The sequence below is a fragment of the Corvus cornix genome, chromosome 1A (genome assembly GCF_000738735.6).
Source record: "Corvus cornix cornix isolate S_Up_H32 chromosome 1A, ASM73873v5, whole genome shotgun sequence".
NCBI lineage: Eukaryota > Metazoa > Chordata > Aves > Passeriformes > Corvidae > Corvus > Corvus cornix.
Genome location: NC_047057.1, coordinates 71,710,726 through 71,721,972, shown reverse-complemented (window position 1 = coordinate 71,721,972; position 11,247 = coordinate 71,710,726). Strand labels below are relative to the sequence as shown.

Genomic DNA, 11,247 nt, shown 5'->3' with positions numbered 1-11,247 from the left:
TAACTTCCGTGCTGTTCCTCACCTCTGCACGCAAGGCAAAGGGCTGGGGAGGGGCTGTGGTTCTGCGCCAAGGGGAACGGCGCAGGGTGGGTGGGGCAGCTTCGTGGGCATGGAATAGCACCTGTGGAAACGGTCAGAGGCTCCTGAAGGCTACTTTCATTATCAAGGGAAAAGGAAAGCAGCAGCTGCCACCAGGCTGGGCTCCTGGGGCAGGGTTTACTTGTTAGAAGATCCTTTTCTGGTGTAATTTCTTAGTCACGCGTAGCTAATCTGTGCAGGAGCACTTATCTCGGACGGCCAGCGTAGGTCTTCACCCAAGCAAGCAACAGATAAAAGTTCTCCCTAGACCTGTTGTTCCATCCACAGTTTATAAAACAGCCGAATGTCTTTGTTCCTAATTGAGATTGAGGACCAGCGAGTTTGCAGTGTACCCGTGAGGAAGTGTTGCAAGACTGGTCTCCTAAGCGATGGATGGGAGCCAACCTCCTGCGTTCCAGAGTCCAGCAGTCGCTTTCCAGACATCCATTTTTCTTTTGGCATCCAGTGAGAAATCCTCGGGGACTGGACTTTGGAGAGCAGAGAGATCCTCCATCCCTGGGTAACCACAGCTTTCTCCCACTACTATTTTTATTCCCACTACTATTTGGGAGCAAGAGACCAAAAGAACAGGAAGAATAATAAAGTTTGAAGCATACCCAACGAGCTGCTGCCCTAGTGAGCTGCACAATTGAGGCAGCAAGTGCTGTCACTCCTGCCACCTGCAGCACGGCCTGCCGGCCCAGCCTCCAGGCAAGGGGAAATCCAAGGCCTGTCATCCCTCCTGCTGCAGTAATAGGTTTCCTTTAATCACACCACCATAGGAACACCAGGGTTTATCCTTTGTTTTGAGAATGGTTGAGTGAACAAGAAAATAAAACACATTGTTTGGGATTTCCCCAGCTGGGATTTCCCCCAACATCCTGTGTGAAACCTCTGCTTCTTAAAAAAAAAAAAATTAAAAAAAAAGTCAGCACAGAGGCATTCATGTAATTCTCCCATTATTTTACTGAATGCTGCTACAGCAGCATCAGATGTTCAGGCTGTAGCAGGCTAGTTCTGCAGGCTGAGGAAGTGAGCTTCAGCTACAGAAATGAAATCCTCGTTTCTACAATCCAGTTTATATTACCTTCATCCCTTCTTGGCCTTTTACTGTAACTGCTCTTCACAGAGAATCTGAAGAAACAATGTAGAGTATGTACATGCACTGGGGGTGTATCATTGATATCTTTGCATCAGATAATTCAGAGTGGCTGAGAGTGAGCCAGCAAAAGAGAAACTGAAGCCAGGCCCTTTAACACCCAGGTTTATCTCTAGATCACCTCCTCTCAGCTCCTCATTAATCATCAACCAAGGGAGTGAGAGCAGAGGAAAGAAACGATAACGCCACCAACAAAAAAGAAAAAATAATTAATGACTTTATTTTTTTTTTTTTTAGTTCAGTTGGCCATCTGAGGTGCTAAAATCTCAACACCAATGAAGCAAGTGTGCATAAAAACAAACAATAAAACACAACCAAATAGAAGAAAACAGGCTGGAACAGAGTTGGTTTTGTACAGGTAGGGTATCCGCTTTTCTGTTAACGCTCCATACATGCCAACCGTAAAAGCCTTGAACAATCTGAATATCAGAGTTCACTTTCATACAAAAGGGCAGATGCCAAAGCAACTCCCTTTGCCTGGATTAGACTTCACACACACACGCATGCACCCACAGATACAGAAGTATTTAAATTACTGCAATGCCATCAGAACATGGCATCCTCCCCTTCACATCTGCTTTTAGTGACATCCTCATCTGCCTGCTACCCTGCCTAGTACCTGCCAAGAAGTACTTGAATAATCCAAAAGCAGGAGCTTTTGGAAGGCTTCTCATCTCTGTTATTTTGCAGAGGTCAACAAGCCAGCGATCTCTTTTTCTGTGAACTATATACAGGCTGGTTTTTAGTATGCTTTAGAGCTCTCTTTCTTGCAGACAGTGACAACTGAAATTCCCATTGCAGCTTTTCAGTTTGTACACGGGAGATTTTACAATGCAACACCTCTCTCCTCCACTGGTGTGTGGTGTAAACACTTAATTGAAAACTCATTTTAGAAGAATGTTAACCAAACAAGGTGTAGCTGCTCACAAAAGGGAACTGCCGGCTGCTCTAGATCATGCTGTCTAGACCACTTAGAATACTTCATAACGTTCAGGATTAGGATGTATAAAAATATTAAAACCCACCAGAGTGCACACAAATGTGGTGACTAGCTCTACGCAAGCACCGTGTTCTAACAGAGGCCTAGGCATTGCACAAAACTCAGATTCTTGACCGTGGGGGTAGCCCAAGGATCCACTGGTGCCTTTACATACAAACAAATATTTACAGAAAATGCAGAGACGGCGAGAGAAGGACAGACTTTTAAAACTTGCAGTTTGCTCTAAAATATGTTCAGCAATGTCGTTTATAACATGCCCTAGTGAGACCAGGGAGTATTGGTTAACTGAAAGAAGGAATATGTCTGAAAGTTGGAGCTGAAATGTCTTATCACCTCCCCACACACTAGTTCTCTGAAGCTCAGAATTTTACAGGCAGCTGTGACTTTTAATGAGAATATGGTTAAAAAGAACAGAACAGTTAAAAAAAAAATGGTATTGTGAAAACAGCAGATTAGTTGTTCTGGCAGTCCTCACTCCCCCATCTCCATTTGCGTCCTGGGCGTTTCCTTCCAGGAGTTGGTATTCCCCTCCCTTCCCCGCAGGGGGCTGAAGTGCTTTGCCCCATCCTCAGTGTGCCCATTTCAAAACGAACACGGGGCAGGTTCCAAGCCCGGCTCTCTTCCCACCTCCTGCCGGGATGAAGCGGCCAGCCCCGGGGCAGGACCATGTCACCTGTGGACAGACACCCTTTCGTGCCCGCGTCTCGGGAGCTGAGGGTCTCTTTGCTCTCCTCACACGTGAAATGGACACATGTCACTGAATGCACACGGCTGGGTCACTGCTGCTGCCCACGTGGGCAGCGCAAAGAGCTAGAACATCCTGCTGGGATTCGGATACAAATAAGGAATCTTGTGCTCACAAGAGCCTTCTTCAGCTTCAAAAATACAAAATTTGAATTAAAAATATTCAGAGAGTAAAAAAACCCACTATCTGATATGCAAGTCATATTTTTAAAGTGCAACTGAACAGCAAATACAAGTTGTGCCTTTTACAACCATTTTGATATAAAAAGGCCTTTTAACATTCCCTTTTGTGTATTTTTAATCAATTTGTGTGTGCAATGTTAGCTCTTCGTTTTCATTCTTGCTGCTGGGGGATTTCAGCACAACCCAAAGAGTTTAGGGTTAGACTATGTGGGTTTTCTGTGCAGTAAGGTACTACACCCTCAAGTGATACCACTCTTCAGCATTGCAAAGATCTGGCCAATGTCCCCCAGCATGAAAGGGAAAAGGAACCATCTGGTATTTCTTCCTCAGGACTTTTTTCTGTTCTACAGCTCACATTCAATGACCTTTTACTACAAGTTAGATGTGGTCCATTATACCGAGTGCACTATAAAATGGACTGAGGTCAATTCTCTGCACAAGACAATTTACAGTAAACTTTCTATCCATCTTTCTTCCCTCCTCCTGTGCTCCAGCTTCCACTGGCCCCTCAAATGCAGACTTTGTAAACTACCATTGCCAACTACCATTTCACTCGGGCAGCAGGCCCCTGCACTGGCAAATGGGGGGAATTCTGTTTGTTGGACATCCTGTTGGTAAAGCCAACACTCGGGGATGCTGCTATGGCAGGTACCACTTGCTAACGTGCAGAGTTATGAAGTAGCACTGCAGCTGCCTGTCTGCTTGGTTTCACGAGTATCTGGATCTAATTTGTAATGCCTTAGCATAAAACACTAGGGGGAATAAAGGGAGAACACTTTGGGTGGAAAACACGTTTCCACCGTTAGCAACCAGCACTGCTCAGAGTCCCCGCGGACACTCCTACACATTCTCCCTCAGCCTGGGGTGTTCTTCCAAGTCAGAGGTGAATTCAAATCATAGACCTTGACTTACAGGAGACCCCTCTGAAGGAAGTAGAGAGCCAACAGCAAGAAACCATGCAAACTTCTGTGCCGGGGCGAAAGACTGAAGGATGTTCAGCCCTGCTGGGGTGCCTCGCGCCAGCAGTGTAAATTCAAGCTGGAAGAGTCAGTACGCTGTACAAATGTGCTTGGGAGTGGGACACGCTCTCAAAGACATCAGGAAGCAGGCTTAGCACTTCTTTAACAGGAAAAGAGCGCAGTCAGCATCCCAAGGAGGGAAAACCTCTGAACACCATCATGTGAAGGATGGGATGCATCCCCAGTGCACGGTGCTGTTTCAGCTCTGCAGGATAAGTTAAGGACACGGTTTGCCCAGGGAGTCTGTCCAACAGGGAATGGTGCTGAGCTGCTCAGTGCTTATCCTGCTCATCGGTTATTGTGTGGTCAGGACCCTCCTGGCTGAAAAGCAGCAGATTCACTTACTGGGCCAAAAGGAGCTTCTTCCAACAGATGCAGCAGGAAATGGGCTATTTTTGTTTTCATGGAAATCCCTCTTAACTGTATCCAGGAGTGTGAGGATCCCCTCTTTCAGTGAGAGAGAGTCATAAGCGATAGTTCTACCTCACAGTTTTGGCTTTCTTGTTATAAAAACGTAAAATTTAAATAAATATAGGTTTGTAAGTCCGAAAGAGAGAATCTGGGATGTGGAAGAAAAGGATGCTAAGAACACAAATAGATTCTTAAACTCCATGAGTGCACAGGATTTTTTCATAAAGGAAAACTCCTAGGGCAGGATGCATCCATGGGTACATAAAGGCTGCCCTTGCTGTGAAGCAGGACCAATCTGCAGTAGTGTCTTTCTCTAACAGAGTTAAAACACTCCCTCCACAATCAAATATGTGTAACAATCAAATTATTAATAAGAACACTAATAAATAGCCACAGGTAACAATGTCCAGTAATTTTGAAGTGGAAGTTGTAGGATGCAGCAGGCACACACACCCATCACTCGTCCATTTTTTTCCTAAAAGATACAAAAATGAATCTTCTTTCAAGTATTAAAAAAATAAGTTAATTGACATAAAAGGGTCAAAGTGACTGAGGGCCCAGGCAGGTCTTAAGCTTCGTTTCCAATGTGCAAAAACAAAATACAGAGGAAAAAAAAAATAAAATAAAAACACTGAAAAGTCTTAATGGTGGTTCGGTCACTTAAGGGCTTCTCCCTTTTAGGGGCCTAATAACCAGGGAATGCTGCCTGGGAACACCCCTGCCGCAGCACACACTTACCACTGTCCCACAGCAGTATTTTCCAGTGTCAAAACAGTCACAATAAAAACAGAACATGGAAGCCCACCAGCCTCTGAGCTGTGGCCATGAAGACTAAGGCCAGCAGTAGCTGTCTCTCCAGTGTGTAGCAAAGCAGATGGGCATCTTCCCTCTCTCTTCTGCTCCCCTTGTTCCCCACAAGAAGATTTAGGAGGCTAAGGTAGGGAAAGAGTCCACTGATGCCCACTTCTCTCCAAAAACCAAGAGGCAGAGAGTTCCATCACACATAGCAGTATCTTCTGTGTCTTGCATTTCTTCATATCCATGAATAAGGGATCAACTGCAGATTTCTTTGGTGGGGAGGAAGACTAAAGCAAAGAAGGTGTTGCCCTGGGCTCCTGGAGCTCTCTCAGACAGCTGACTCCACTGCTACAGGCTGCTGTGGTTTTTCAGAGAGGGTTGCCACTTCCCTCCCTTTTATTAAAACTGGTGTAGAAAAACGGGAAAGGAACGGACTGCCTTAAATCCAGTGTAGTTAAGGGTACTTCTTCCCTTAACCTCCTTCCCCACACATGGATTATTCCCCCCTCCCTCCTGCCACACACACAGAAATACGGTCCATCGTACAGGACCTCAAGGAGACTCCACAGTCTCAACTCTTTTCTTCAACTTGGCTTGCAGACATGTAAAACTTAAGCTTCTGGAACCAACACACTTATCAAAAGGCTTCTGAGTACTTCAAACCAAATCCCTGCATGCTGTTGGACCCTTCGGAGGTTTCCCCTTCAACATCTTCCTATCCATGTAATTCTGGCAAACGCAGGGTAGGCCAACTGGACAACACAGACCAGCAGAGGTAAATGTGTTAAGCTCAGGACCAGTTCAAGCTAAAACCTTTGGAAAGCATGACTGCCTCCAGGTCCTTGTCTTCTTCTTTTTCTCGAAGCCGCTGCTCCTCAAGGAGAGCCACAAGAGAATCTCTCTGCTCCACTACTTCGAGCATTTCGTTCAGGATCCTCTTCTCCTCCGAGAGCTCCTCATCTGTCTTCAGATGATCTACAGAGATATCAAAAACTATCAGCATACACGAGGCTAGAAATACACACATAAAATCCATGAAATATTCCCTTTTGCTCGCACCTTCTACTGCCATCCTCTCACGGAGTTCCTGCTGCAGTCGACTCTGCCTGTCTTCCAGTTCTAGCTCCCGAGCACTGAAAGGGAAAGAGCAGAAATCCAAGTTCCAGGTATATTAAAATACTGCATACATTGCTTCATATTCATTCTCAGTTTCTGCTCCCTCTCGAGATATCTGCTGTGCATTTTATCAATCTGGTTTGGAGCAACTCTTAAATAAGACATATAACTGTGTTTTTAAAAGATTTAATTGTGCTTTTAACATTTCGGGTTCTTTGCCTTCAGCTAGGAAGTGCAATGCCAAAAGAGGAGTGAACTAAATACAGAGCAGAGTCAAAGAGCAAATAAATCTGCAATACCTCTATGTATATCCCCTGCTACTTCCCATTCTAAAACCAAAGTTACTTATTAACAAATTACTTATTACTTAAGGACATGTCAGGCCATTGCAAACACCACCTTGGGACTTTTCTGCCACTAAGGCCATCAGCTTCCACTTTGCTGAGGTGAGCTGACACACTCCAAAACGAATTTCAGTGAATTTGCACAATGGCAACAGAAAAAACTCCCAATTTCATTAACAGGAAAACAGCTTTACCATCTGAGACCACGTGAGAGGCTCTGGGGTCTCACTACAGGCAGAAAAGAGGGCCACATGGCAAAGGTGACTGAATTAAATACTTTTGGCTATGCTTAGAAGCCAACTTCACTAAAACCAGAAGGAGTCACACATTATTTCTGCATTGCTCAAAAACACTTTCATAAACAGGATGTGTTTTATACAAGAACAGCATGGGAAGGGCTCACATACCTGTACTTCTGCATGTGCACAAATAATTGGGACTTTCATCCCTTACCACTATTATTCCTTCTTCTGCCACTCCTCTGAAATGTACTTGGATTCCTGTCTCAGCCACGAATCAGCCTAAGAGGTTGCTGACCTCCTGCCCTTACAGGGATGACAATATTGACAGATCTTCCACTACTGTTTATAACAAAATCCCCCTTTTTTCCACATTCACTCACAATATCATCAGTTCAGACTCGTAGCGAACCAAGGCATTCTTCTCCTGCACCAGCTTGAACCACTCCTGCATCAGCTTTGGGTCATCCTTCTTACCCATGCCTGCCAAGAAAGAAACCTGGTAAATTTTCAGGTATGCCCTGCAATCCTTACAAGCCCAAACTGCAAAAACAACAATGGGGCAAAATGTGCAAAGAAAGCCGAGCAAGATGCTGCCAGAGCACTCCCAAGCCGGGTCCGTTCAGTTTGCCTACAGCACACAGTTGAGTGGAAGCCACCTCCAAAACAATTCTCTTCTCTTTGGAGCCTACTTTTTTTTTTGTTTCTGATATCCTTGTGATTACTTGTTTCTTCCTCACTCTTTCTGCAGAAAGCCCCAATTTCTACAAGTATTTAACTTTTCTTTCATTAGAAGAGTTTTATAAATGCTCATGCCAGCTACTTAAACATATGCTCATCAGAAAAGGATTCAATTGCCACTCCATGTGTTTTACCTTTATTTTCTTCAATTGCATGTCCTCAAGTTTTTCTTTTACTAGCCAAAATTAACATCTTGTCTCTTCTTCTTCCAACAGTTGAATAAAACTTTTCTGACTGCTCCTCCTAGCCACATATATCTATTCATCTTGAAGATCCCCCTGCACAGTGAACACAGAAACTAATTCTGCTGTACTGCATACCAGTGCTAGAAAGAAGAAGAACCCCCAAACACATTTGCTAATATGAAAGCAGAATAAAGAAACCTTGGGCCTTGACCACCTAGTACAGAACTCTTAGCTGGTCCTTCTATTTTAGAACGAACTCCTAAACTTACTCAACAGTCCACTGGTGAATCTTGTGTCTGTCAGGAGTCATGTGGAATAAACGCAGAATGCTGTTCCCAAAGCCTTCTGTTGGTATTTATCAAACACAGGAACTTACCGAGGAGGCTCCTCCTGGCAAGCTCTTGGTCTGGGCCACTTATTCCACACTGAACCACCTGCATATGATTGCTGTGATTTACATCAGACCCCATCAAGGCCAGTAGCAATGCTCCTGCCTGTGTGGAAGCAGAGCAAGGCCTCAAATCAAGCTCAACAGCACTTTTGGGTTGCTGCATCCCGTCAGCTTGCACTGCACGTAACCTAGGCATCCCAAGGTAACTAACATCCCTGTCTCTGGTATTATGGATACGTGGTCTCTACATCAAGAACAAAAACTCTCACATAGCCCAGCTAATGCTCAAATAATCAAGCAGCAAGCTTACTATTCAAACTCTATGACACAGACACATCACAAATACCACATTAATGGCGACTTAATTCCGACCCGTGCCCTGCCTCATCCTCAGCATGTCAGAGAAGCGCTGCCCTGGAGCTACACAACGGAGAGCCTACAACTCCTAGGAAGCTGCAGCTTGGGCTGCCTTTCACCTGCCTTTGCAAAGGTGTCATACCAGCCCCTTGGGGAATACCAGACCTGGCTGTACCACCCTAAGAGCCCCCGGCTCCGTGGACTTTATACCAGTGTGTTGCTCAGTTCCAAGCATTCCTTTCTGAGCATCTCTGCACAATATGCCCACGTGGCGACAGGAGAGGGAGACTGTACATGCAGATGTCCAGTGCTGTGGCGCCATGAAAACACTGGGAAGTCTCCCCTTCCTTTCCGATGCCAGGATGTATAGAAAACAAATGCCTCTAAGATAAAGCCAAAAACACAACGCTACTGACCTATGGAATACGTAAGTATATTTAAACAGCCAATGAGTAGAGGAAAAATGGGAGGATTGGAAAGGGAGCACTGACAACTGATGTGAGGGAGCACCATGGAAAGCAGATAAGTGGTTAGCAAAATTACACCATGAACACACAAACAACCCCTTCCCCATGCCTTGGCAATGGAAACTCTACAGCAAACTCCATTTGGGATAGTTAAAGAATGCACTCAGCAAGACAGATGAGGGAAAACTAGTCTTACTTAAGGTCTGTTGGTTTTTAAAGTTCAAGTATGCTTTTCAAATCAGTCCTTATAAAGACACAGTATTCCTTTAATCCCTATAGGCTAATTAAAAGGCCGTATTTAAGGAAACAGATTGTAATCCCTTATCCCAACTTCCAAACATCTTTCAGGAGGAATAGAGAAATTGAAGCCACCAAATGAAAATAGAAACTTTTGAGTGTGACATTTCTGGTCCCAGAGCTGCTGCCCATTGTCCCTCCCAGTCACTGCACCTTCTCTTGCACAGCTGGGACTAGCAAAAGGGATACTGTACCTTTAACAACTTGCCACAGGCTCAGAGAAGCTGGTTACCAGGTAGCTACAGACAAGGTTGGTTTGGGGACACAGCAAGAAAAAAGGCTGGGGGGCCTTGTGGTCACTAGCTGGCTAGTGCTGCTATGACAACCCAGCTGTGGTCAGGGAGGACACGGGGTGTGTGAGGTTACGTTACCTTCATGGGCACAGCAAGGGCAGAAGGAGAGAGGTCTACGACGTGGTGTCCCGGCATTGGGCTCAACTTCAATAGGACCAAACGAGGAAGAGGAAGAGGCAGGAGAGGAAGAGGAAGTTGGAAGTGGAACGGAAGAGGAGGAAAGGGGTGAAATAAAAGACAAGCAAAGGACAAAAAGCATAAGAGTGAGAAAGAAAGGAAACACAAGAAGAAAAGAAAAGAAAAAATACAAGAAATGGAGAAGCAGAAACAAGGGACACAGTCTACAGATGAATAATGTCCCTAATAAGCACAGATAACAGGTAAGAGGTAGACTGAGGTACTGGTGAACTCTTACTGAGCTGTACAAATACCAGGCAGGAGGTTACTGTTACTGCACTTTTCCTAAGGAACAGTTTTCAGTTGCAAGGCCTTTAATCGTGACCCAGAAGTCAGGATGAGTCAGACACGTATTTAACTTTTGCTGATAAATGTCAGATTTCAAGCAGGGTTACAGTAAGTCTCACCTGCATGCATAAGACACCAGCTGTAAGCAGCCACCCTACCTTAAAGTTCTATCAGGACCATGCTCTTATCACCGTGGCAGCATCCACTGATGGTAAAAGTGTCCTTTATAACGGAATAGAATGTCTTCAGACAGGGAACATCACAGGGAGAATCTGATTACCATGGAACCAGCCTGCCAGGATCTGCTGTGCCAAGTATGGTGAGTACACATGTACCCCACTGGATTCTTGTGCTTAGAGGGGAAAAGGCTTTTACACCTATAAAGTGATTCACAGCAGGGTCTGCAGGGGCAGTGACCAAGTGAGGACTTTACAGAGTTAAACCAGTAAATTTAAAGCTCTCCCTTGATGTTTTCATTCCACAAAGCATTTTAAAGCTTACAAGTCCTGTTAGTATTGGTGACTTACTGAATCTTAATCATCTTTTCCATCAGCCATTGAAGGACAAACATTTCTCATCTCTCAAAAGGTTCAGCTGTTTTAACACCAAGAACTTGCTTTTCAGCTGTACTTAACATTACAGAGATAAACAGTAGGCAGTAACCAATGTCACTAATAGTTACAGGAGAACATGCACCAGGGAGATGATGAACTCTGAAATGTCAGAGCTACCAGAGTGGAACACTTACTGGGCTCAGGGCACAGCTGCATTTATAAAAAGGAGGCATTTCTGTCTTGGGAAAAGGCATAAACTCCACAACAACAGTATGATAAGAATAACACTCATTTTGGAGAAGTCAGCAGAGTTTGATGTTTGTGGTTCAGAGAAAGCTCTACACAATTAGAGTACCAGTGAACTGGGAAGGCTTTAGAAGGGACCATCACAGAACTAGACCAGCAC

General features: G+C 44.7%; 1 protein-coding gene across 6 annotated transcripts in view; it reads right to left on the bottom strand.

Annotated features, from left to right (window-relative positions):
* Positions 1–1,433: 1,433 nt before the first annotated feature.
* Positions 1,434–11,247, bottom strand: part of MICAL3 (microtubule associated monooxygenase, calponin and LIM domain containing 3) — a 162,990-nt gene continuing 153,176 nt past the window's right edge. For 3 of the 6 annotated variants that reach the window (XM_019288722.3, XM_010404136.4, XM_019288725.3), the window contains 4 exons: positions 9,901–9,966; positions 7,475–7,574; positions 6,452–6,525; positions 1,434–6,367 (listed from right to left, as the gene is read on the bottom strand). In XM_019288722.3, coding sequence (XP_019144267.2) covers positions 6,183–6,367; positions 6,452–6,525; positions 7,475–7,574; positions 9,901–9,966 — 425 coding nt within the window. In that variant the 3' untranslated portion in view covers positions 1,434–6,182. The remainder of the gene's footprint in view (positions 6,368–6,451; positions 6,526–7,474; positions 7,575–9,900; positions 9,967–11,247) is intronic. The other 3 variants (XM_019288724.3, XM_039571041.1, XM_019288726.3) reach the window with 1 other exon arrangement.